Source organism: Perca fluviatilis, chromosome 5 (assembly GCF_010015445.1).
Source record: "Perca fluviatilis chromosome 5, GENO_Pfluv_1.0, whole genome shotgun sequence".
NCBI classification, from domain to species: domain Eukaryota; kingdom Metazoa; phylum Chordata; class Actinopteri; order Perciformes; family Percidae; genus Perca; species Perca fluviatilis.
This window is the reverse complement of record NC_053116.1, coordinates 29,517,606-29,545,063: the sequence shown is the minus strand read 5'-3', so window position 1 is coordinate 29,545,063 and position 27,458 is coordinate 29,517,606. Positions and strand designations below refer to the sequence as shown.

The 27,458-nt window shown below is 39.7% G+C and overlaps 2 protein-coding genes across 4 annotated transcripts; both read right to left on the bottom strand.

Moving 5' to 3' along the window:
- Positions 1–166: 166 nt before the first annotated feature.
- plekhm2 (pleckstrin homology domain containing, family M (with RUN domain) member 2) lies at positions 167–21,041 on the bottom strand. 3 transcript variants are annotated; one of them, XM_039799452.1, is made up of 20 exons: positions 20,148–21,041; positions 17,980–18,086; positions 17,529–17,638; positions 17,331–17,430; positions 17,025–17,112; positions 16,758–16,932; positions 15,492–15,551; positions 13,531–13,819; positions 12,662–13,417; positions 12,505–12,574; positions 10,913–11,003; positions 10,497–10,561; positions 9,305–9,393; positions 8,250–8,382; positions 7,449–7,639; positions 6,606–6,671; positions 6,195–6,354; positions 4,854–5,048; positions 3,828–3,944; positions 167–3,689 (listed from the first exon to the last, which is right to left on the bottom strand). In XM_039799452.1, the coding sequence occupies exons 1-20, from the start codon at positions 20,205–20,207 to the stop codon at positions 3,552–3,554; spliced, it is 3,060 nt and encodes a 1,019-aa protein (XP_039655386.1). In that variant the 5' UTR covers positions 20,208–21,041; the 3' UTR covers positions 167–3,551. The 3 variants fall into 3 exon arrangements, with proteins under 3 accessions (XP_039655386.1, XP_039655387.1, XP_039655388.1); XM_039799453.1 differs by having other exon boundaries at positions 4,854–5,033; positions 20,148–21,039; XM_039799454.1 differs by lacking the exon at positions 15,492–15,551 and having other exon boundaries at positions 20,148–21,040.
- Positions 21,042–21,611: 570 nt separating this feature from the next.
- Positions 21,612–27,385, bottom strand: ddost (dolichyl-diphosphooligosaccharide--protein glycosyltransferase subunit (non-catalytic)). The gene is made up of 11 exons (XM_039799451.1): positions 27,131–27,385; positions 26,127–26,237; positions 25,949–26,035; positions 25,758–25,861; positions 25,559–25,653; positions 25,055–25,148; positions 24,573–24,721; positions 23,083–23,230; positions 22,836–22,956; positions 22,563–22,669; positions 21,612–22,229 (listed from the first exon to the last, which is right to left on the bottom strand). The coding sequence occupies exons 1-11, from the start codon at positions 27,360–27,362 to the stop codon at positions 22,080–22,082; spliced, it is 1,398 nt and encodes a 465-aa protein (XP_039655385.1). The 5' UTR covers positions 27,363–27,385; the 3' UTR covers positions 21,612–22,079.
- Positions 27,386–27,458: the final 73 nt, after the last annotated feature.

The window sequence follows — 27,458 nt, the reverse complement described above, 5'->3', positions numbered from 1 at the left end:
TACCTAACACACAACTGCTCTCTTATCTGTTAATATTCGGCCCCTGCTCTAACATGACTGTCCTTTTGTTTTGAACACACCCTTTCACTGCTTTGACCTATAACAGAAATGCAGACGTTAAAGGCAGAGATACTGGTACATCTAGAACATGTATCACCACAGGAGCCAAGGTTTCCTTTCAGTTTATTCAGCTATTCCATCCAACCACAAAGGTTTATTTGTACATTCATTGCCATGATGAACAGTATAAAACCCTCTGGACATGCATGTCTTTATATGTAAGTGTACAGTATGTTATATTTAATTAGTGCTCTATTTACAATTCAATTAAAACCGCTCAACAACATACAAATATTACATGCAGTTAACGTTTATGAACAAAATCAAAAAGCGCTTTTCCCCAATGCATCACTTAGAGGTCATCCATCATTGGTCAGCAATGTCCAACATTCAAAACACTGCTCAAAAAGACTAACTTTAACTTGTTCTTGATATACAGTTTATAGGCCACAACTTTATGCAGTTAATTCCTCATTGATAATCCAACAAACATTTCAAGTAAGTCCAACTTTTGGAAGTGTACTCGCTCTGGTCAAAAAGACCTTAGGTAATCCACTGGGGGAGACTATTTGAACTACACAATTACTTAATACCAATCCTGTTTTGGAACTCACCAAATCATTAAAACTTTGGACTTTTACATAAAACCTTTTCCAACATGCAATATTACTTTGTAGCCTTGTCAGTGTGCGCATAAACTTTATTATTTTGCATCAAACCAAAGTAGAAAAAAAAGGGATTTAAAAAAAATATTAATTTCAACAAACAGCAGCAATAAAAAAAACAAATGGTGAGTCTTAAGGTATTGGATGTGACATTTCCAACCCTTTTCACCTGAGATTAGATTTCTTTTGTTAATGAGCAGAAGATGAATGAGACCAAGTGGCACTTAGAAAGACTTAAAGCACTGATTAATGCTGGAATTAAAGTAACACAATGTGACTGAACATACATAAGTGACATATGTATAGGGCTGGGTATCATTTTTTGGAGAAAAAAAAAATACCCAAAATTGTATTTTTAAAGTACCATACTTTGCTGAATATAATCTTTTTTTTTTTTTTTTTTTTTTTTTTTTTTTTTTTAATCTTTCACAAACCTGTCTAATTTTTAACAGCAAAAATCAGGCAATATCTAACAGATGCCGTTGTCTGTACTTTGAGAGTATCATGGTTGGATACCCGGCCCAACATACAGCACACATTACAACTTGTCTTTCAAAAGAAAACAGAACCACAACATAAAATGATTGTTTAAGTACAGTGTAAGGCAACCAAAAAAAAAAAAAAAGGAAAAACTGCTTATTTTATTTTTATTTTAAATGAACTATCCATTTCAATCAATGTTGTCAAAAAGGCAACATTGTCATTGCAAAACAGATCTTACACTGATCTCAGCCTTGTAATGAAGAGTTACACATCATCATTGACAGAGCAGCAGTACGCCAATCAGTGTTAATGTTAAGGACAGATTGTAACACACGCACTATTATCTACTGACTATAATTTGTATGGGAAGAGTTTGGTTTAGGGTCTTCTAGTGTGGCTCAACAGACGGACATTTTCTGGGATAAAGGCTGACATTTGGCGCTTGAGAGAAGCGCCGGATGTCCCTCCCCTGTCGCTAGCTACGCTATCAGGGCTTAGTGTCGCCCGGGATGGTTGTGATTGTTTTAAAGAAATACAAACAAGGCAGAGCGTTATTTCCACTATCCTAACCATACTCACACAGCGCTGTGGAGATAGGTCTGGCAATGTCTTCTACTTCTTATTCTTTCTCTAAGTAAAGCTTTAATATTGGATGATATTACGGACTATTTAAAAGCATTAATCTGCTAAGAACAGATGCTAAGCTTGATCTAAGTTAAAAGGCTATTTATGGATTCTATTAACCTTAAACATGGTCTTACACCACTAAATGACTAGTGCAATAAGGGATGTTCTAATTTAGTGGAGTGGCCAGATCATACAGTACAGTACAGTATGATGCCTCCAACCACTAGTGCAAAATAAAAATGATAAACCAGGGTAATTTGTAGCTCTCATTCGGTAACGGATTCTTCACACAGACTAATTCTTACTCGATACTTGCCCACACTAAAAGGTAATGTGCCGCACTAATATGTCTGCTAATGCAGACACAAGTCAATACCAACAAAAAAAATGCCCCCACTCAATTGAATTTTCTAACAATTGTTCCCACCTTCTCTACAATGGAAATACATGTTATGGTATTAATGCAAAACCACAACTGATACCAAATTATAAAAAGACTAACAGCAAAAACAATGTGCAAGTCTGCATGGAAGCCTCTACTCATCTCTACAGAGTGGAGATAAAAGGCAAATTTCCTGATAGTTTATTTTTTTTTTTATCTGAGTGACAACGTTTAAATAGGTACAGTAAGATCTCACACAATATCCAAATATTCTCCATATCATATGATATCATATGCTATTCATTCTCTCAAGTTTATGTAAAATGTGACAAACCAAAACAGAATATCAGACATGTACACAACCATTGGTGACTGATAATGCACAGCGCTGTACATTTGCTCTATAATTGTACGATAGTTTGGATTAAGTAGAACATCTTGTGACTGTTAAGCAAGGATGGACTTTTATCGCCACACAGTTGTGTGACTTGTGCGATCACAGGCAAGGAGTGTGACCTTTTCTACGTCGAAAACAAGCATCAACTGCATACAGTTTATGGCTTTCTTGACATTGATTTTTTTTAAAGAAAACGTTGGGAAGCTGCTAGTAATTGATCCTTATCTTCCTCCCTACTCAGCTACCTCAATGGACTAAATATGTGTTAAATCATTTCCAGTCCTGTTTACATATCAAACTCAAGGCTTGACTTTTGACATGTACTTTGTGCAGACAAAATTCTCAAACTCAATTCAGCAGGATATATTTGAATGCACAATGTATAAAAGATTGGTAACAAAGTGTTCCCATGACACAACTACTGCATATGTGCATTCTATTATTATCCACCACCATTTCCTACAGAGCTGTTTCCATATGGAGTACGAAATATTAAACATGACCCCCAACTTTTCCTTGATTCAGTGCATTTGTTCTGCATTGCTGCTATTTCTTAAAAACCTCTAATAAAAGGAATAATCGCAATATATCAATTGGATTAAATAAAATCTGTTGTATCGTTCTGTTAAAATTCTTCATTTAATTAAGTGCGAATGTCTTGCGGTTGCATCACTGCGATGTGCAATATGCATTGCTACTTCTGCAGGAAGTTTCTCTGATAGAAACATGCCATCAGTGGTGCTTTACAGGTGCATCACAAGCTCACGCAGTAGTGGGACAACCAATAACCACGTCCGATTTTCAGCTTAGAACTTAGTTCACAGTGACACAGACTGTATGCCAGAGTCAAATCCATCTATCCTGGCACTATATCAGACTGATCAGTTTTTCTCAGTGGCTACACACAGGTAAGTGTATGCGTGCATGTGTGTGTCTGTCAGCACCAGGGTTCACGCTGGGCTCTGCCTCGGGCCAGACTGTCTGCCCTCTGCCAGGCACTATTCATCAGGGCGAGGGCCTCACCACAACGCTTTTGCACAGACGGATCCAACACTTCTCTGTGGGGAAGGTCGACCTGTGTATAGTGAGGACATACATGAGGGTTCAACCAGATAGACAGCCAGTGGCAGTAGTTGTTGGGAAAGCCAATAGGGAAACATCACAGATTTTTTCCCCCCCTTAAACCACAGATAAGGACAGTGTATTTTCCCACCTGGAAAATGGCCTTCCATGTGTTGTCTAACACCTCCAGCAGTCGATTTCTCTCTTCACAGCCGCTGAAGTACAACACCCACGGAGGAAGGAACTGGGTCCGATCTGCTGCAAACTCCTACAGAAGGAGAAAGTGGGATGGTAAGAGAATTATACCAGTACTACTGGGGTATACTACTACTACTGTTTGTGTGTGTGTGTGTGTGTGTGTGTGTGTGTGTGTGTGTGTGTGTGTGTGTGTGTGTGTGTGTGTGTGTGTGTGTGTGTATGTATGTATGTATATATATATATATATTTTTTTTTTGTATAGATAGATAGATAGATAGATAGATAGATAGATAGATAGATAGATAGAGATATCTGCGTATGTGTGCATGCAAGACAAACAGTTACAGTGGGATACTCGTAAAACTGAAGATGCTACGTTCATGTTAGTTAAGAATTAGGAACCTTATTTCTAAAGCTGTAACATACGGAATCATACGGGTCTCATTTGAGATTGTTCATTGATAAAAATGATACCTCGCGATTAATTTGTAACAGAAAATGTTGTGGTGGATGCACAAAATTAGCTAGATTTTAACTAAAACCTAGACCCATGAGGTCTTAAAAGTTTGAGGGGACCCCTGACCCCTTTAGCTGAATGCTACTAATACCAAAGTAAGTTAGTACAGTTTGTTTGGCATACACAAAAACTGGAGCACGATATAGGATGTGTCTTGTATATGCTAATGAGTGTCCCTTTTTAGGCTGGAACTACTTTTACATATTTAAGAGAGCATGGGAATCATTCATTTCATTAGTTCAGCCATATCTCAATCTGCAAAACATACACAACAAACAATGTTAATTAGCATGCATAACCTGAGCAAACACACATTCCTGGAAACTCAGGGGAACTTTGTAACATGGTTTAATTTCATAGTTAATACATTACACATGAATACATTCAGTAATTAGTCAAAGTCTAATACAAAACCATTTATAGGATTAACACCAAGAGGAGTTAAAACAGATGGCCACTCACAATGACACAGTACTCCTTGTCGGCCTCCACGCTGACGAAAGTGACATCACAGATATCGGCGCTGCCCAGTGAACGGAAGAAGCTGGTCTGACAGTCCTGATGGCAAGTAAGCAGCTTCCTGTCTGTCATCACCAGGCAACACGGGATACATGGAGTGGGGGCCACACCTTGAGGGATGACCTGCAGGTAAGCCGGCTGTAATTTAATTATACTTTGCGCATATAGACAGGGCTTACATTAATCCATATTGACATTTTGTGACTTTCATTTCCACACAGTTGTGTGACTTGTGCAATCGGAGAGCATTACTTCTGTGTGTGCAAGGCAAGGAGTGTGAACTTTTCTACATTGTAAACAAGCAACTGCATTTATGGCTTTCTTGACATTGATTTTTTTTTTTAAAGAAAACATTGGGAAGCTGCTGGTAAAGGGTACTTGTATCTAGAGCTCGGTGATATGGAGAAAATCAAATATCATGATATTTTTGACCAAATACCTCGATATCGATACCGGAACGATATTGTAGTGTTGACTATTGGTGTTTTCACAAAATATTTGCACAATGAGATTTTTGATAAATGATCATCAGTAATGTGGATATAATGACTAAGTGGGTAAAGGCAAACAATATAACAGTTACAACAGTCTGGTAAGTTCAGAAAATGCCATCACTTTACTGTAATGCAGCCTTTAAAACCAGGAAAAGACAACACTTATGTCATATTACGATATCCAAAATCTAAGATGATATCTAGTCTCATATCACGATATCGATATAATATCGATATATTGCCCAGCTCTACTTGTATCCCCCCCATTCAGCTACCTCAATGTACTAAATATGTGTTAAATCATTTTCAGTCCTGTTTACAAACTCAAAGTCAAGCTGCCCAGGGAACGGAAGAAGCTTGTCTGACAGCTTTCTGTTTGTTATCACCAGGTAACATGGGATACATAGAGCGGGGCCACACCTTGCATAAGATAACTTATTCAAGCAAAAACCTGCCTCTTGCACATTATGAGTATCAGCAGCTGTTGTAAAAAAGGCCTAGCGAATTAGGGAGGCACAGTGCAAGTCTACAGGGATTATATGTTAAGGAGTGTTTATGCACGGTTACTTCTGGTTGATAGCTATGAAGAAAGCCAATCCAACCTGACTGATGAGTTACCTCACTTAAAATCGAATTAAATGCAACAACTTGTGGGATATCACAATGAGTGTGTTGCGTGATAAAAGTGCTTTGCTTTGCTTTGTTCTAATTCAGCATGTTATACATGCAATGTTAGAGAAGTAAAATATGTTTGCTAAACACATGGTGTATGCACAATACGATTCCTTACCCCTTTGGAGACGGATTGGCAGAGTAGCAGCATCCAGTCGGCCATGTCCTGCTCATTGTTGGCGCTGAGCTCCAATGGCGGTCGCTCGGTCAGGATGACTTGGAAGGCGTGGGGACGCTCTGTGCTGTTTGAGCGACGGCAGCCTCCACAGTGCTCTCCTCTGTTGGGCACAAAGTAAACACCATTTTCTTTTTTTCCACAGAAGACATTATGAACCGTCACAGTAGAAAATGCACATTCATTTTAAAATGAATGATGGCTGAATTCAATTTCGCTACTTCAGTTTTAGGGTCCCAATATTTTTGCATGTTGGCTCACTGTCACACTGTCGTGCCTTACTAGGAAACTTGCATAGAACAGAGCCATCGTTGTGTGTGAAAAAGGACGATCTGTCAGCTAGTTGAAGCTTACCCCATAGTGACCGACATCAGAGGTGTCACATCAGTTCTTTCTGCATACAGGTACAGAATTCCCTTGCTGCAAGAAAAGAGGACAACTATTTATATTTACCTAATCAGAAGCTTGACATTTATAATAGGTTTTCATAAAAAAAAAAAAATTATATTTATATATATATATATATATATATATATATATATATATATATATATATATATATATATATATATATATATATATATATATATATATATATATATATGGCTTTTTTAGGTTCTTAGCTTTATTTCTTAAAAAGGCGCTACAAAAAGAAATCATTGACACATTCATTTTAAGATATTACCGTTTCTATAATTGCAATAGGCAAGACGATTGGCAAAAAAAATGTCAGCCTCCACTCCACTCTGTGTTTTGTATTATACATTGTGTACCTCTGACAGATTGGCAGGAAATCTGCTTGACTGCACTAAACAAGAGCTCAAGCTCTCAGTATGTCTGGCAATAGCAGAGAGTCAAAGGAAATATCAATTCCAATATGTTAGCAATTTTCACCAAAGCAGAAGTGCCAAAATGGGAAGTGTGTACTGGGGATTATGGTATGGTATTTTGGCACTCAACACACAGTTTTCAGGATTACAGTTTTTTTTAAATGTCTTAAACACGATAAATATTCAATCAGAAGTGACATGAATGCTTATCATTTGTGAAGGAAATAGCCTTCCCACCTTGTTATTACACAAAGTGGGAAGGTTAATGTCAGATGTAAAGTATCAAGTATGGAAGCCAACCAATGTATATCTCAACAAACTGCTAATACAGCTGAAAGGGGGACTGATGTGCATGACCTGCACATACCTAAGGACGAGGTAGCAGCTTTTCCACAGCTCTTTGCCCAGGTAGGTGTTTCCTGCCCGGTACTGCAGAGTCCCCTCCTTGGTGCTGGAATGTAGTCCAGAGTTCAGTGGGCCACCCTGGGGTGACAAAGTCATGTCCATAGGATCCTCCCAGTGGACTAGTGAATACAGTTGGATAGATACTTCATATACCTAGAAAAACAGGAAAGTATTCGTTTACCACTGCTTTGAAAGTCAGTCAAGAATATGAGTGGTAAAAAAGGACCTTATAAGAAGGAACTCCAAATATTTCTAGAATTATTACTAAGATTATTACAAGTAAAATTAGTTCATATTACAATTTGATTCGTATGCAAAATGAAAATTGCCTTACAGAGACTTAAGTGAAGTATTTCTCTCAGTGACCATCATCTTTGCTATTTTGCACTGCATTATTATGCAATTCATATATGTATATAAATACAATTAAATATATTTTGACTGGCCTTGGATCTCAACTGCATCTAGAAAATAAAATGCTGTGCTACATGTGTGTATGTGTTACAGTTTGAGACACACTAGCTAAGATTTGTGTTAACTAATTTCTTGTGTCACAGATTTTCCAAAAAGTATCTGTTCTTTTACGTAAGTGTCTAGTACAGTCAAAGGCAGAAATAAAAAAATAAAATACATTTTAATGCCCTGGTTAAGATTTTGTAATTTGTCGTATGATAATTTGTTGATGAGTTACGTGTAGGTCAGCTTTTTCTCTGTAAAGAACAGACCTGTAATGAAGAGCCAATACAGTATATCGGAAGTTTACCTCACAGTGAGATTCCTGGGAAACAAACTTGGAGAGAGACAGTTTTTCCATGGTAGCGTCAGTCAGCACAGAGGGGTAAGGAGGCTCACGGCAACCCTTCACCATGGCTGACTTGAGAACAGACAAGAGCCACCTGTTAAGTGAAGAAGGATGGAGTGGATAAGGTCAGAGGAGAGACTAACAGTCACATTAGAGCACAGGTATATGCACAGGTGAAGGTGTGCATGCTGGCTCTTTGCACGGGGACACAAGGACGGCTGCACATACAGTGCTAAGCATAAGTGAATACAGCCATGCTAAAGTTGACTAAAACGAGGAATAATAAAAAAAAAAAAAAAAAAAAAATCATCTTTTGGAAGTTGATCTCAATGCCTTAATTAAAAAAATGAAGAAAAATCCAACCTTTAAGGACACCAATTTTCTTTGTGAATGAATAATGTATCGTAAATAAATAAATGTTCTTCCTTAAAATACAGGGGGCATAAGTAATTATGATAAAGTTCCCTTTTAAAATAGCCCCACATCATCACATACCCTTCACCCTACCTAGAGATTGGCATGGGGTACTTTCCATAAAATCATCTCTCAATGCAAATCCAACCAGCTATTAGGCAAACTGAAATAAAACCATGCCAATCTCTAGGTATGGTGAAGGGTATGTGATGATATGGGGCTATTTTAATTCCAAAGGCCAAGGGAACTTTATCAGGATGCCTAGTATCCTGGATCCATGAAATTACAGGCCTTTAAAAATAAAACTCTGCCTGCCTCTTTGGGAATTTAACTTACTTATGCCCCCTGTATTTTAAGGAAGAACATTTATTTATTTACAATACATTATTCATTCACTAAGAATTGGTGTCCTTAAAGGTTGGATTTTTCCTCACTTTTTTTAATTAAGGCATTAAGATCAATTTCCAAAAGATGATTTTTTTTATTCCTCTTTTTAGTCAACTTTAGCATGGGAGTATTCACTTATGCTTAGCACTGTAGCTCGCAAATACAGTGTATGGAGTCAGAGTACCAAGAAACATGAGGCAGACAGGTAGACTCACAGAGTCAGAGAGGCATCAGCTGTGTCCAACAGGAATTTTCTTCGTCTGTTAGTGCAAACCACCGTCACTGTCTGTTGGTCAAGGCCCACCTAAAGGAAAACAGCATTACAACTAATATATAATTTGTGCTTCACTGCCCCAGCTGTCACATAATGCTGGAGTCTACATGATTCATCTTGTAATGAACTCTACATGGATCACATTGAGGACCATGTAAACTGCAGATTTAGCCATGACGTGACAGTTGGGGCCAATGGAGCACTGCACAACAATAACATATAACTATTAACTCATACATGTTTTGTAACATCAATAGTTTGTAGAAACACATATGTATGTATTAGAGATATCAGTACATAAGTGCAGAGCAGCAGCCTTGAAATTAGCATAGAAAATCCCCCGGCCGTTCTCCAAAGTTGACTCTGAGTTTACTTTTGCAGAGCGATAGCGGAAGAAAAAAGCTAACATTACTCTCTCTCTCTCTCTCTCTCTCTCTCTGCTGAGACACACGCGATTGCAGTTCACTGTGGCTCTATCTTGCGCAGACCACTCTTTCTGTGTTAAAATGTGTCGGGAAGCGGACAGCAAAACCTAACTTTAGTGTTAATGATATTAAACAAAGAGAAATGTTCTCCTTTTGTCCTATAATGGTCATAAATCAATACTAGAGTAGCCTACTACCTTGTTTAATGCTGCAATTAATAAAAAGCAGAGGAGGAGAAAATAGCATCTTCACAAAAATCATCTGTTGAGCATTAATAGCCAAATAAGCTTTATTTCTCTCCATCTACTGTAGAATGACAAATTCAGGTACAAAACATTTGGTCTCAACGGTCTCAACTACTGCCAGAAAACGCTTAGTTACGTTGTAACCTTGGTTCTCTGAGTGAAGAGACTCTCTCTCCACCAAACATATGGAAGTGAAGAGACTCTCTCTCCACCAAACATATGGAATAAGTAACAGTGTAACTGTTAGTTATACAGGAGAGAAGCCAGTCATTTGAGTTCATGGCAAAACCTTCAAGTTTTCATTTTGTGACTTTCGATTGAATAAAGGACTATTTTTTCCAGTCTTATTTCTTCATTGAAGTTTTCTGTAAAATAGTGTCATGATCCCGTGTCTCGTGTAACGGCAGCCCAAGTCACAGACAAATGAGAGAAAATAGCAAACCCTGTTGTGCAGGACACCTACCGAAAGATAGTCCAGCTCATTATAAGAAACAGCATCTTCTACTGTGTAGGGCTTCTCTGCTGCACCTGTGAAGAAAAACAAAAGTACAACCAAGAAATGCGGTGAGCACATGTTAATGTGAAGTATTTTCGGCCTACAGAAGAACCTAATTTAAATGTGTTCCCCACTTCCTAGAACATTGTATAGATCTTATGGGACCATTACAATGGATGTTTCAGAAAAATATACTCTCATGGTTACTAGTACAGGTGGACAACATTGGTTTGATTTCCTAAATGTAAGGACATTCAGATGCCGTTTCCCATGTGTAAAAAAATATTTTGACTACCAGTACCAATATCAGTATGTCCCAACTTATGATTTGTACTGTTAATAAAGCCAATACATTAGGTTACATTCGATTTTTAGCCACTTACCCTTCCTAAGAAGGTAGATGTAACAGTCAGTCAGCAGCAGGTAAAGGGGCTGCAGGTCCCCCTCCATATGGCCTGTGCTCATTCTTGCCATCTGAAAAAACAAATTTTTCATCAGTCTCAAACTTTTCTGTTCACTAGTGATGCTTCTGGCAACTGGACTGCAGACTGTGGCACAGTGTTGCTACAAGTATAGCAGATAAATTATGATAGTCCATCATCAGCTGTAAGTTTTCATTGCTTATCACAAACCAGTGCACTATTTACTCACTTGATACTAGAAATTATTTAGGCTAATTAAAGGTTTATTTTTTTTTTTTTTTACCTGGACCCTATTTCCCCATGCATTGGTGTTTAAGTGCAGTCTGGCTATCATCAGACCAAGCTCAATCTTTTAAGATTGAACATTAGTCTGGGGAGTCTGCTCTGTATGTTCTACTGCACAAGAGGCGTGATCAACAGGCATAGTTCAAATGACTCTGTACGCAATTGGATAGTCCTTCAACCAATCAGACCAACGATCCGGGTGATGTAGCAGCGACAGTGGCATCAACGGGTTGCTCTGCTTCGTTCGGTGGCCACTATGTTGAATGTGAACAAGAAGCTGCTTGGTCGCTTTTTTATCGTCATTGTGTTAAACCCGCCAATAGCGCGCCAGGTGGATAAGCCAGTTTATGATTGGTCCCCGCAAATTTGTAACGGAAGCAGGATAGATAAACGTACAGGTTTCCAGCCTGAACTGCAGGGCGAAATCAAATCACCGGCAGATCGGGCTGGGTTTACCCAGTTAGTTTAAGTGACTAATGTGAATAAAAATCTTTGAAATTGCTCCAGTATTGTGGGAGAACACTGTAACCAGCAGCTGTGAACCAGGCTGCAATGTAATGACAGGGCAAATGTGCATCGCCAATTTCGCTGTTTTTGCCACTGACAGGCTCAGATTGTTATTCTGACATCATTATGGAAATGATCCCTTCTGAGATAGACCTTTTTGTTAAAAGAGTAAGATAATTTTTGTTTAACCAGAAACAGATTAAAAATTGCTATTGCCAAACCCACCAGACTTTTTTTTTTTTAACCAAACCAGAGTCGTGATTGTTGGAACAGTGGGAAGACGAACCAAGTCGGCCTTTGATGGTTTTATTTTGTTTCTGTTGACGAAGTGTATTTTACGATGATACAATTACTGTTTATTTAAATGGAGTATGGTAGGTTTGGTAATGGTGATTTCGGGGATGTTTCATGTTAAACATATTACTACAGCCTGAGAAAAAAGTTAAAAGGCAATTGACAAACCGATACTTGCAACACTTCCACTGAACCGTCTCCAAACCACTTCTTCCATCTCAAAACAAGTATGAGCCAATACTAAAACTTGGTTAAAGACGTGTGATAGATGATCACTTTGCAAGACAATTAAAAACAGGCCTGGTAAAACACCATGGCATCACTGTGCTGCTTTACTTCTCTCATGATATTTTATCATTCAATTGTTAATGTTATATTCAAGCCAATACACATAAATACATTCACATTTTCTCCAAAGCATGTAACTTCTTTCAAAATGGATAAAAAAACAATGAGTCTGTCTTCACCTTGAAGAGCTGCTCCTCATTCTCTCTGAATACATGAATCATGAGAAGAAGCAAGTGATTGTTGTCCACCCTGAAATATGAACAATGAAGAACATTAGACACCCTTTAAACAACATTACAACAACAACAACCAACTTAGTTTGTAGAAACTCCTTACTTAAACTCTGCAGGATGAGAACTTTCTGCTTCCTCAGTAAATGTTTTTTTGTCTCCTTCGGTGCCTTGCTCACCGGTCTTCACGTTGGGCTCCTGTCCTGCTGACGCTTTTGCCTCTCCTTCATCTTCAAGGCCACCTGAAAGAGTCTGCGACTGGCTATGCTCTGGAGAGTCATAGTGGCCACCACCAGTGGGAGTAGAGTCTGGACTGTTTGGGGTAAAGCAGCATAAGTCTGTAGGCGCAGGAGAGGCCTGCAGGAAGTTGTGGCTTGTGGCCAGATGGGAGGGAGACGTCTCTCCTGCAGCTGGGTCAGGGGGCTCGCCCTCTGAATCCTCTCGAAAGGGCTGCTGTGCAGGGGGCTCGGGGCTCCGGTCACAGCCTTTGCTGCTTTTCTCCTCTCGGTGCTCCCAGGCCTCCTCCCTATCTAAAGACCCGTTGAGCCGGTCCATGACATCACGGAGGGGTTGGCCCACGGTGTCCATGGAGGTGTCCGTCATCTCTGGGAGCCGTAGGAGGCCTTCTACTCCGTCCTCATCGCCTTCCTCCACAACCTCTGATCCCACCCTGCTTCTCCTCAACTCTGCCTCAGCATCCACTTGGAACACAGTGCCATTTAATGAATTTACATCCTCCGAGGCCAAGAGGCTATTGTCCATTTCCAAATGCTCAGAGGAGACAGAGTTATGGATGCTGCCGATAGAATCTGTGGAGCCCTTCCCTCTGCGCTTCTTGGCTGGTTTCCGTCGTCTGGCCATCCTGGAAGACCAGAGTGGTTAGCTGTGGTTCCTCTCTGTTTTAATACAATTATATGAACTGTTCAGATAGAATATGAGCCTGCAAGCCACAAACTAAAGCTGTAGCTACTGTACCTGATGACCTCCAGCTCATTGCTGGTGCTCTCGGTGTCATCTCCAGTGGTGGTGCTGTAGTAGCGGCTGGCCACATGAACTGGCGTGCCGTCAGCTGAGGTGTTGGTGGTGTTAGTGTCCGAGTCCTCGTTGAAGGGGTTGTGTCTGTACGTGGGGCTATGTGGAGCAAGATAAGCTGCAGCCTTCACCTTGACAGTGCCAGCAGAAAGGACCACCGTGTCGCTGATGACTGTCTGGGGATCAGAGCCACTGGATCGCGGGCAGCTGGCCTGGTCAGTCAGGTCACCCTCTAACATGACAAGTAACACCAAGAGTTAAGTAGCAGTCAGTCACCCACATTTTTTATTTATTTATTTATTTATATATATATATATATATATATATATATATATATATATATATATATATATATATATATATATATATATATATATATATATATATATATATATATATATAATAATATAATAATATATATATATATATATATATATATATATATATATATATATATATTTATATATATATATATATATATATATATATATATATATATATATATATTTATATATATATATATATATAAAAAAAATACACAGAGTTTTTGGCACTGTCTTGTCAGAATGTTGAACAATAAACTTAGAATTCAAAAAGGTTTTAATATAGAAGGTAATTTAGAGTAGAGTTGTTTCTATTCGGTTCATTTTTTTGTTTTTGTTTTTTATCACCAATGGAAAGTTGACCAACGAGACAATTTAACAAAAACTTTGTGTATTTCTTCATCAGCATTGCACAAAAACAAATGTTAGGGGCAGCAGTGTCCTGTAGTTCTTTGGCAGGGTCAGATAGGCATAAAACACAATGCGTATCACATCAAGTAGGTACACGGCCGGGCAGCTTTCTTTGCAGTGGCACAGGCCGAGGCCAAGCATTACTTCTACAGCTAGAGATGGGTCATACAAATATTTAAATATAATTTGCAGGAATCAGCATTTTTGACTGATCATGAGTGGACTGACCAAGCTGTTTCCACCAATTCATATATGTGTTCGTCAAAATGTAATGCTTACTGCAAGCAGGTGCTGATGTAATACAAAAGGAATTTGCACTCTATGACCTTAGCAACTATTCTTGAGTGTTACCTCACACACTACAGTTGAGCTGAACCTAGGCCAGTGCCACATATCACACAGGAAGAGAAGACATTGCAAAAACGATACACCAGACAAACGATAAGACAGTGTAATGGAGACAGACTGGACGAGGTGAGTACTAGGCAGTACACCAGGCATGTATCTTGCTGTGGTAAATAATAAAGCAGAGTGAGTATTAGGATCATTCCCCAGATGAGCAACACATGCAGAACTTGACATAAAACAGTTCCATGTACTGTACCCACCCAACACCGAAGAGCTTCTTCCCAAACTTACCAGTCAACTTATTATGCATTATGCATGATGACACATTTTTTGTTCCATTCACTTGTTTGTTAATTCAACTCATAAAATGATCAATAAGAAAAGCTTTACTAAAAATAGGCACATTTTACTGTAAATTGAAATACTAATGTGGCTTTCAGTTATATCAACCTCTCATGTTTGGGTAAGTTTAGAAGAGGGTAAATATAGAGGTTTGATGGTATGAGAAAAAAATTAAGCTATTGGCTTTCATAACTTTAATTGGCAGAAAAATGTGCCACCCAACTTTACACCCAAACCCACATCCCTTCCAACTGAACTCAATCCCAAAAATAGAAGTACCCATGTCCCTTTGATCATGCTTCATTTCATGTCCTCAGAACAGCAGTTGTTTGCACCGGCTAGCTGTACTTTACATATTAAACATGTCTAATTACTGGCTGGAGTACCCAGCATGCATTGAGCACAAACTGCGGGATGGCCATGCCATATAGGAGGGAGGGATGAAAGGGCTGGAAAGGGAGGGGATGACCAATGTCCCACCTTCCCAGTCTGCACTTGGCAATGACTGCAACACGGGGAAGATGTCACCGAAATCATAATCTAAAAAAAGGAAGGATAATGTTCAACATTAGAGAAAGATGAAGTGGAGACAGGAGAGATGAGATTGATTCAATGGCACAGAAACAGAGAAATAACATGACATTTGGTTTATGAAATAACAGAATCAATGGTGGAAAATAGACAAAGTGGGAACTAAAACTGAAACTGACTCAGCACTACAGTATGTGGAGAGTGATGGGGAAAGCATTCAGTAAGCACTGCAATCACCCGAATGAGAACATTCTGTAACCACGAGCCTCTGCATGCCAAGTGATCCATTTGATAAAATGCACTTCGGTATACGTGAGTCACAAGTCTGCGAGGATCAATCCAACTTCTGCTTTACCATGCTATTAGATGGACATCACTGTATGAATTCGTGCCAAAGCATACAAGTGTAAATTTACACTCCAGCCGGGCCTGATCAAATCATAAACCCAAAAATAAAGGCTGCCGATGAGCAAGAGAGTCACATCCCAATTAGTCAATCCAGATTAGAGGCACACAGAGACATAGCAGCACATAGAACTGACACTAGAGATTTGACGGGGCTAAATCAAAAGGGAGCAATTACTGACTGGCCATAACAATTCAGAATTACAAGCCAGTATGGGTCCAGATGATTATCAAACCAGTTAATCTAACTGTGTGTCCCTCTTCTAAAATTAGACAATCACTGGTGATAAAGTGAAGCAGTGCTGCTTACTAGAGATGTCCCAAGCTGATCCTGTGGATCGGTATCAAGGCCAATCCAGGCATATCTTAATGGATCAGTAAGGGCTAAAATCTGATCCTTTCTCTACTGAACTCTGCTGCGGACATTCTGCTGCATATGCGAGTGAAAATTAGAATGTAAAGCTGAAAAATTATTCAAATCGCACAGTTAATTGACACCCATGTTGACAAAATACTAAAATAAATTAGCAAAGAGCAGTGTACAAAACACTCAACTAGCAGCTTCACATCTTAGCTAGTGCCATGCCAGTTAAAATGATATACGTCACAGACGGCAGGTCGTATCAGCTGTCGCTATTTAAACGTTAATTCCATGAGTAACTTGATGACAGGCCTAAGTGAAACTTAGCTGTTGAAAAATATTGAATCAACATTCGGATCGGACTCTGTATCTGCAAATATCCAACATTAAAGAACTCAGATTGGCATGGGTGCCAAAAAAAGTTGATCGGCACATCCCTACTTGCTTACCTTCACTGGAGGGGGCTATGGCACTGTCATCCCACTCCAGGTTGGTGGAGGTGAGGGAGGTGAAAGAGTGCAGGGACAAGCTGTCTGAGCTGGGCAGCCTTTCCTCAAAGTCCAGCAGGTTCTGGGGTTTGTAGTATTCTGGCATGTAGGGGGCCACATCCAGATAGGGCACATCCTGAACCAGCAGGACCCAACAGAAGCATTACATACTGTACATGCTGCTAGGAGCTGCATTTCTATTGATATTCTCATGAAATATATGCTAACCAGCTCCAGATCAAAGCGAATGAACTCCAGGCCGGACACCAGCGTGAGGAAGAGTGTGAGGTGGTCATGACTGCAGACCAGTGCATTCCTAGCAGAGAATAAAATCAGATGGCTTCGTGTGAGTGAACGACGTTTACTCATCACAAAATTACTTGAGCATATCAATTTGTCCAACACAATTTGTAACAACCACAGAAAGTAATTCCTGAAATACAATATAATGTCCACTTTTTTAATAGTATCAATTTGTGAATTCAGAATTCCTTTTCTTTAGGTAATCAAGATCAGGGTTACTGGATGACTTACTTGAAATAATACTTCTGCAGTAACGCTTGGTTCTCCTGGAAAAGGCGTAGATAGCTCTCTAAAGAGCTCTCGCTCAATGCCAGGTATAACCATGAACGGCCTACACAGAAAAGAGAAGAGTTAATTTCCATACATACAACCCATTGAATACCATTGAAACGTGTTAGTGTATTCGACCGAGTGAGAGAGATGTCTCACTTCGACCGAGGTTGGTTGCTATGTTCTGAAGCTCATCTATCTGACGGACAGCCTCTCTCCTGGTGAAGTGAAGGACCAGGACCCAGTAGCCTGAGGAGATGTCCTGCAGGCTGTAATGTAGAAAACAGTCAATAATATCACATGCATGATGCCAAAAGTGGCAAGGGGAGTAGACCTATAGGCATAAAAATGACATTTTCACAGAAATGTAACAGTAAATATACTGTATCAGTTCTAGTAGTATAGTAGTATTGTACCGTGGGTTTAAAAGCTGTAAACATTGTGACAGTTAACATGGAGGGGCATGGGGTTGTACTGTATATGGAGAAAATAAAATAGGATTTACAACAGGATTTTTGCATGAAAAATAAAACAAATCGGATCATTATTTGCTCTATGCAACTTTCCTCTTTCCAGTCAGTGTGCAATTTGCATGCAGTAAGCCCCTTACCCATACAGCAGAGCATGGTCAAGATGTTCACAGAGGCGCTGAAGGACCCGGTCATGATTTCGGATGGCTGGAGTCTCATCTTCACAGGCCGCAAAGTAACTCTGCAACTGTAGGGAGACATTGTTTCTCTGCGGTTTGTTTTGCTGGGAAGAGGAGCATTTTAACTCCAACTCCAGTTTTAAGAACTGATTGTATTTTGCCCTTATTATCAATGGATTGTTCAGCCAATTGGGCATGTTGAATGGTTCTCCAAGGATGTTAGGGTTAGGGTTACTGGTAAACTGGTGATTATTGAATAAAGAAATTGCATTAATGCAATCAAGACAAGTAAGTTCTGTTTTGGCTGTAATTAATTTCTAACCTGATAATGAAGTAATTTCATTGTTTTGGCTCTGTACTCTCACACTTGATTTGAAATAGAACAGTAACTACAATGTGAGTAGACACTGCATTAAGTGTGCTCAATGGTGTTCACATCAATATTGGGTGAACACTGTAAGAATTGTAGCCCTTTTTCTACATGATCCAAGGATTAGAACAGAGCAACATGCAGTCATAGCAACCAAGGAATTTAGTACCAAGCAGTGAAATGTTCCTGACCTAAATCCCACTAAGTATGTGTTTTACTGCAGTGATTCCAGTGTGCAGGTTACTTCTTGTTTTTGTGATTTTACTGCTGAAGACCAGACTGAAGGCAAGTAACCCATGAAACAAGCAGTGAGTGAACTGGCTGCAACACAGGTCTGACTGAGCATTACCAGAGAAAATACCACATGCCTGCTGATGTCTGTGGGTTGCCAGTCATGGGATATGGTTGTAAAGGATATGTACAAATATACATACAAATATCAAGTAAAATTGGTTTCCTTAAATTGGGGGACTCTGTATTAAAAGGGCTACAATTGAATTTCTATATTGTTTATCTGATGTGGATGTAATTAATGATCACAGGAGCCACTTTTACCCTTCGTCATTTTCATTACAAATCCAATGTGCTGGCATACAGAGCAAAAGCAACCAAAAAAACTCTGAATACACTGGACCGTGTGTATCTTCTTGGATTTGAATAATAAAAAATAATTCTACATTTCTACTGACATATACAAAGTACAATGTTAGATGCAGGCAGTTCTACTGTATCGCTTGTTCACAGATGATGCTAAAGGTCTTTTATTGTTGTGGTCCACGTCCTGCTGTGACCCACAGTATTGAAACCCTGAGGCAATGGACCAAGTATAGGTCGGAGTAGCTTTGAGGATTGTGACCAAAAGTGTGGGTGTGGGTGTTTGTGTGTACATTGTCAATATGTATGTGCACTATTTCACCCTAATCGACGTCCCATAAGAACTTGTATCCTGTGACTTCACGTGACTAAGCAATGTTTGTTTGAGGCACACACTGTACACTTTATTAAAAGCTTCAGGCATATCATTTAATAAGCACTTTCACAGTCCTTTTGCAGTCTTAGTAATAACAATAAAATTAAAAATAAAAGACGTTGATGAAACAGGGTAAATGGACTAAAAAGTATTAAGACAAATGTGAATTAAGTAAGACCCATTACTGGATGCATTGCATTAAACACTGGTGGACTAGTAATGGGAAATTACTGACAGAGACAGATGAGAAAGCGCATGCTAAATAAAAACGCAAATGCACTTAGTTTTGGAAAGTGAATGTAAAAAGCATGCAGGGAGAGTAGGAATAATATGCAATGCTGTCTGTCAGGTTATGTCAGGGTGTCCAGGCATTGCTGGAAAAATATCTAAAATAATTCATAACTCCAATAAAAATTAGGAGCAAAGACCTGGCTAACCATTATTTTGCAAAAATGTTGGATGTGTTTACAACACATGCCGCAGTAAGCAATAACAGGGGCTTGATGCCACTATTGGTCACTGTGATCAAAAAGATAAACTAGAACAACATAACAACCGTAAAACATAAAGGTGAATTGAGAAATCGTAGGGAATAGTCTATAGGTTATTTGATTATATCAGTAAGGGAAAGGCCCTCCCGGTACAGCGAGCTGGTAATATCCCACCGACTTGAAAGTTGCTGTCTTTGGCAGACAAAAGATGACCTAACGTTAGCTACAGTATCTCATGTGAAAAAGCTTACATTTTGTGACAATGTTTAAGTGTTCTGACCAACTGGACAGCGCTTACCTTCTTGACAGACAGAGAGATGTTTTCCAATATGCGATCCTTTACTTTGAGTTGATCCATCACTGGTCTGTTGGCAGCTAACAGCAGGCTGTCAGCTGACTCCCAAAGCAGACCTCTTGTTTTGCTAAAGCTAACGCTGCCGCCCGCTTTAGCTAGCTAGCTAACATTATCTTGCCGTCCAAGGCAGTCGGCTGCCAAACTAAAGATACAGCTTTATTTGTCAATTGTACACATTCAATTGACAGCACCGCTAGTTCACAACCATCATGTTAGTGCCAAGCAAGCAGCGCGATAAGTCAACCTCTGTCAACGGAACTGGTTAGCCATGTAATGTTTGCCTAGCTTCGCCTTATAGCTGTAACGCTAGCCACTTGACTTTTTTTAACGCGAGGGTAGGGGTGGCTAGCAAGTTTTAAGTCCAACCATGGATAACTTTAAGCAGCAATTGTGGTTATCACACTCTCAGTTTCATCACTGTGGTTGGCTATTGTAAACTAAATTTAGTTACCCTTTCGCGTACTTGCCGATAAGTTAGCTAATAACACCAAAGAAACGAATGCTAAGGTACTACTGACCTAATTGTACGCTCCAGTGACTGTACGGTCAGTGGATTACGTCACCACCAGCCTCGCGTGGGAGACTGAATGGAGTTCAAAAAGTAGGACTATTAAAAGTTGTATTTGCTCAGCTTTGTGGAAACATACAATGCATCATAAAATATAACTTGATTGTGAATCATCAGCACCATCTCGTCAATTCGGCGAGCGTGCATGACTCCAGAAACTTACTCGTCAATAAATAGCGTTTTGAATTGGTTCACCCAGAGCCCTCGAAGGGTAACCTTCTGCGAGGGCTCTGGTTCACCCCGTCCTCATTCAAAGTGACTGCATCATGTGGTGGACGCTAAAGCAACGTTTATAGAAGTTGGACCTTTGCTCAAGTTGGATATGGCTTACGGCAACTGAAATGTCTTATGTAAATCATGTCGTAAATGCACGTTTCCCCCCCCCCATTTTTGCAAAGCAGCTGCTAATTTAAGTGGTCGTATTTTTAAACGTAGTTTGGCATGTAAACTCTCTACACCAATGTCATTTCCTAGCCCTTGTGTTGTCTTCCCGTCAACCTTGAAAAAACACTTATTTTTTTCCGACGCCTTTTTTTCAGTTTTTGCTTTTTCCAACGTTTTAAATTGTTAAATTTTTCTTCTACACATTTTCGGCGCTTATTTCTACGTCCCATAATTTCTGATTTAAAACAAAAATTGAAAACTGTTCAATTTGACCCAAAGTCAACACAAGGGCTAGGGCAGTAACGTTACATCACTACAGCCAACAACATATATGTTTGTCAGTCACAGCGTGTAGCATTATTAATAAGTGAAAGGTTCAGGAAGACAGATTTCAATACATTGTGAAAATCACTGAGTACAATTATGCCATGTCACAAAATGAACAGGACGTTCTATCGAGTGGAATGTTAATATTTTATTGTTAAGATGACTCCAACTTTTTTGGAAACACTTATCAAAAACAAATTAACAGTTGGCATAATCAGTGCATGTAGTTACCACAATAAACCTTCCTAAATTGAGAAAATGTGGGTCAAATTTCAATAAGGATTTATTTTATGTTTCAAGGCAAGTGCTTTACTTAGGAGATATCTTTATCAACTGTAAAGTAACTTTATACAAACGCTGACTGACTTCAGGACATTTACAGGCTTTTGAGTAATTTCAGTAAAAAAAAAAAAAAAAAAAGACAAACCCCAACCACTGCATTATAGTCACCCCCTTTGGCCTCCAGCCCCGGATTAATTAAGTAACCAAATAAGTGAACAGAAACTGTATTTTTACGGAGGACTGCAGTCCAAATCCCTGCGTGAAGATTCAAGCCATCAAAAGACATTCAAATTCAACTCTTCACACACTCTGCATTAGTCTGACTTCTCCTTTTCTTTCATGTGCAAGAAGACTACGCTGAAGACAAAGAGTCCTGCCATCATGGAGAAGACGCTGGCATAGTATGGGAAAGCTGAGGGGATGAAGCGCTCGTACTGAGTGTGCTGCAGGGGGCGCACTGATACCTGTGATGAAGAAACCAAATGGTAGAAGTTAGGCCGCCATTCATTAGAGCATCGTTGTTACATGCATTACAAATAAGAGGAACCACTTCCAAGCCACAGTACTCAGAAAGTAAACTTATGATACACCAAGGTTTTGGGAGATACCTCATTAGACATTGCGAACAATACGTTGTTCATCTCTTTCCATCAATTAACAAAGATGAATGAACTATAAAATGATTCAATCTTTAGTATTGCTGGCCATTTGCATTTGCCACTTTCCATGCATGGAGATCTCCACCAGTATTTTGATTTGGGTATGCCCAAGTGAAGTAAACCTTCCGATTAACTTGCCTGGGTGGAGGAGTAGAGATGTGTGTATCCCAGTCGGTTGTAGTCCACCTTGAACTGGAAGACTCCGTACACATCAGGCAGCTTGAACTGGACGCTATATTTATTTCCTAGAAGAAAGACAACACAGGATTAATAGTGGACACGGTTTGTAACTGCGAAGGTGCATACAGATGAAACCTACAAAATCACATGGTGCAATGCATTTAGACTGTAAGCATGAATTAAAAATCAATTCATTAGTACTGTATATGTTCCATTAGCACAGCAACGTACCCTTTTTCTTGAGATAAGTCCTGACAAAGGGATCGATCCTCACAAACTCAAGCTGAATATCGTCTCCGTCGAACGGAACCCAGCGACCCTCGGTCAACATCTCAATGACAATACTGTACTCCTGTTAGGGAAAGTTTGACACAGATTGAGATATACATGTTAAAATACAGAGCCCTTAATTCAGGCCAAGACAAACATCTTCATGGTGACGGTTGTTCACATAAGGCCCTGGACATTTTAAACCCACCACAAGGTCAGTGATTGTGTATGCTGCAGGAGGAGTGATCTCTCCAACGGGATGATGGGTAACAGCTCCCACCCTGAGGACTCCGGCCTCCTTGAACACCCAGCGAGACAGAGCCTCGGCCAGCTCCATGTTCCCCGTCTGCTCATACCTAATAAAGACCACGACAAGAAGAAGTGTGCTTCAAACACAGGGGATTCATAACTGGACAATAGAGTTTTTTTGTTTTTTTTTATGAAAATAAAAAGGTGTTCTTTGACCACCTCTGATGGGACGCAGTTTGTTTCATTACAAAATATAATAATATTTATTTGTCAGTAGGAGGATTTACACACTACTTATTTGGAGCAAGCAGGTTTTTGTATTGGCAGGTTCTGTTTGAACATGAAAATGTCAAAAAATTTTAAATACTGCTAATTAGCAAAAAAATAACTCAGAAGCAAACTCAAAAATCTCAGTGTTGACCTTCCTGACCCTCCTACGTACTTCCGCTCAATTTTCATTTTCCTTCAGTACACCGTCTGGGTTTGCGGTATATTCTTGGATTATCTTTACCGGTCCAATCAGCGAACAGAGGGAGTGGCTGAGAACGATGACGTTGAGGTTGTGTGCTAGTTTGAGTTGTAGTCCCGTAATGATGGTGGAGAAAGATGCGAGTGAAGCCATTCGGTCCATTGTGGCAACGCAGCCGAATATCCAGAAGTTAAAGCCCGAGCAAGAACAATCTTTGCTGAGTTTTGTTGGTGGCCATGATGTTGTGGCCCTCCTCCCCACGGGGTTCGGGAAAAGTTTAATTTTCCAGCTGGCTCCGTTAGTAGTGAAGGAGTTAGCTAAGGCGAACGCTAGCGATGCTAAGCTGACGTCACGACCAAACGTTAGCGATTGGTTGTGGCAGATCCAGAGTGGCTCTGGGCAGATCCAATAGTTTTAAACTTCAGAGTACCCGCCTTCAAGGAAGTTAACACTTGTCAATAGAGAGTGGCCAGACTCTCTGGACAAATGAAATGTACCAGAGTCTGGTAGGACCAGGCTATAGTTTGACAGCTTGATCGCAGTTCAAGAGCAGTGATGGACACTGCGTTAAAGTCTCCTCGGCTCTGATTAGCTGTTTATCTTCGGGCACAGTGGAATCTTGCAAATGCCATTAGGAGCACTAATGGCATTTCATTTTACAGATAATCTGTCTCCTGTCAGATATAGTGAGAGTTTTAGCAAAAGTTTTTTTTATTTTTTTTTTTACAAAATGTACCCACTGAATCTTTAGGGCAACCTTCAGGGTCTTTTAAGACACTGAACTGTAAGCATCTCAATACTCTGTAAGGAATTACAAATGCCTGCATCACACATGGTTGAGTAGTAAGTGAACATCACCATTCAAATGGAAAAACAAAAATGAAGAGTGACCAGAATGTCACTAATGACAGTTTTATGTTGTAATTGGAAGCTGTAATAGCATTCATGGGAATAAGGATGTGATGAACAGTGAAGACTACCTCTGGGAGCCAGGCGTGGCCTTCTGCACAGCGGAGTTGAAGAAGGCATCGCTGAAGAACTCCAGGGAGCCGCTGAAAACCACTCGGGCATTGTTTCTGGCCTGAAGGCCGGCGATAAGAAGGGTGTTCTTGCCAACAGCATGGGGGTACTGGAGAGGTAAAAAATATATTAGTAGTCAGAAACAAAAAAACATTAAATCTTATGTAGTTAATTTCTAACGCAGAGGACATAAGGCTATCTATGGCTTCTGACTCTCCACAAAAACACTTGCATCTCCAAGTCATAGATGAGCAAAACACAACCGCATCTCCATTAGGCTCTCCAGTAGTTAAATTCCCACCAGTCTATCGTGTGGAGGCATGGCAGAACTTTAGCAAATAAGCTGCTTCTAAATCACATTCAGGACATAGGAGGATCATAATGAATCAACTTCTTTATAAATTAATAAATCAGACATACTTTTTATGTTCAGTATTCTCACCTGAGAGACGGGTCGGTCAGGGAAAAACGAGTAGGAAGTAGATGAGCCGGTGAGAATATCCAGGACAAGAGGATTCTCTGGGTCTGCCACCATGCTGCAAGAGTGGAGGGGGGCATTGGATGTTAGTCAGACTTTTATTATTATTATTATTATTATTATTATTATTATTATTATTATTATTTATACAGCTTGCACTTGTGAGTAATGCACTAAACCTTTGAACATTACTGAACTGGTGCGACATAAAATGGCATCTCTGCTACAGTCAAGTAAAGATTCTGTGAAAAGTTAACCTTGGGAGGTGCTGCTCAAAAGTAATAAAGTATTTCATGTATTTAATTTATATACTAATGATTTAACATTTGTAAAGAGCAGTGAGTGAACGTCTTTGCTGCTGCTTCGGAATATCAATTGTGTCCACATACTAAATGGTAGAGTGGAGAAGTGCAGTAATACGTTGTATACTTGGTTGTTAAAATGCAAATCGTGTTCAGGTGTGCTTACCCAACACCCTTGAATAAAACAGGTTTATTGGTGGGTTTGCCGACAATAGTTGGCGCTTTCATCAGGTTCTCTGGATCAGCAACAATCAGGGTGTGCTGGAGACAAGAAGGACCATTTGTGAATAACAACATGGAGTGTCAGTTTTAAAGACAGAGAAACAAAGCGGATGGGCCTGCTGTCTGAACAGAATTCTGTTTACCTCTCCAGGGTCAGACACGTCAAAGTTGTGATGGTCAATGACAGCAGTCTTTTCTTCATCAAACTCGATGCCACACTCACTGCCCAGCTCCCTCAGTGGGTCACCTGTGTAAAAAGGAGAAGAGCATTAATATATGCAATATTATGGAATTGTATATAATATTAAAGAAAAGCTGTTGGAAATCAACTGACCAATATCTGAACTGGCAGCAACCAGGACGTTGCCTCCACCATCAATAAAGGATGTAATGGTCTCCACATTTATATTTCCTCCAAAGTCTGCCAATGACCAAAAAGAAATGAATGTAAATGCGTACGCAAGCCATAAAACGGTTAAATTGATTTTGAATTAGGAGTGTGTGAAGTTTACCCTCAACTGATGGTGAGAAGATGATTAAATGGTCATACAGGAACTGGCCATATTTGATCAGAGATAGAGAGGGATCATCAGCCGTCTTGAATGCGATGTCAAAGCCACGATCTGAAAACAAGAGATACGTTATCACTGGAACATTGGCACACTTGTTGTTGCATTTTTGCAGTAAGTTTTTGCATTGCATGTATTTCCAAAGGTCCGGAGACCTCTACATTATAACTCCAATGTTATGTGCACTGACGTCATAGATAATAAAGATGCGCAATACCTCCTGTCACTGCTTATTATCAAGGGTCAAGTGAAACCACTAGAATTATGAAAATACGTGGTATTTTCAAAATCATCAATATGTTCTGAGTGACTTCCTATGTACAGTAGAAACTCCTGGCTTACACATGGTAAATTCTACTGCCCAAATGGGAAAGTGGGTTTTCTCCACTATATAATGCACCTGCTTGCAAGTCAAGGGAAATAGCTGGACATAAATTGGCAAGCCCATTTAAAGTATATAAGCATGCAAATCATTAATGATTTAATCTGTTACCAATCTTTTGCATATGAATGTATTCTAATGTAGCCTCGATCAATTGCATCAGACATAATTTAATATATGGTTGATAACTGCTAATCTGATAAAACATAAAGACTGTATTAAATAATTATATTATCTATTTGGTGTACTAAGTATGCCGAAATGAAGAGTAGCCCCGTGTCTATCCAATGCAGTGTAAGTTAACATTACCAAGCACGTATACTACTATTAATTAGTTAAAATACATTAAACTGCGATCGCTTTGAATGAAGTTTGACGAGACACAGCGCACATAATAGAGCTAAAGTTAGAAGCCTTGCTGTGCTGCATGACGCTCAAGTCCTAAAGGCTCTAACGTTATATTCCCTGCAAAGACATATTAGCCATACAAGAGAGGGTGGGGGTGTCAACAACAGTAGAGAGGAGAGTATTTATGGATGAAAAAATTCCATAATTTCGTACTGACCTGCCAAACTGCGGAAGAAGATTGAATGTGTGTCTCTGATGTTGAGGTTGTCCAGTAGAACGAGCGTTTTGCCGTCAGCCAAAGCACAATGCAACATGGATGCTAACGAAAGGAATAACAGGACACTGTTGTCCAAAAGTCTGAACCTCCTTTGGGTCATCATTCCGGTCTGTTTTTTGGATGATAAAGAACCGGACCGGTTCGTGTGCACGACTGCTGTCAACGACGCCATTTTGCTGCAGAAGTCGACGTCAGCGTTAGGAGTCGACTTAACTTTGACCCCAAATTCCAGCCAATCGCAGAGAGGAACGCGTCGGCCTGACTGCCA

Bases quoted from the DNA above. Each gene is read 5' to 3' on its own strand.
- plekhm2 (XM_039799452.1), bottom strand. From the start codon at position 20,207: ATGGATCAACTCAAAGTAAAGGATCGCATATTGGAAAACATCTCTCTG. The intron at 18,087-20,147 runs GTAAGCGCTGTC...GTCTCCCTACAG, and splicing joins TCTCTCTGTCTGTCAAGAAG to TTGCAGAGTTACTTTGCGGC. The intron at 15,552-16,757 runs GTAAGCAAGTAG...TCCTTTTTTTAG, and splicing joins CATAGCCCCCTCCAGTGAAG to ATTATGATTTCGGTGACATC.
- ddost (XM_039799451.1), bottom strand. From the start codon at position 27,362: ATGGCGTCGTTGACAGCAGTCGTGCACACGAACCGGTCCGGTTCTTTA. The intron at 26,238-27,130 runs GTCAGTACGAAA...TCTTGTTTTCAG, and splicing joins CTTCTTCCGCAGTTTGGCAG to ATCGTGGCTTTGACATCGCA. The intron at 26,036-26,126 runs GTAAACTTCACA...GGTCATTGGCAG, and splicing joins CTTCTCACCATCAGTTGAGG to ACTTTGGAGGAAATATAAAT.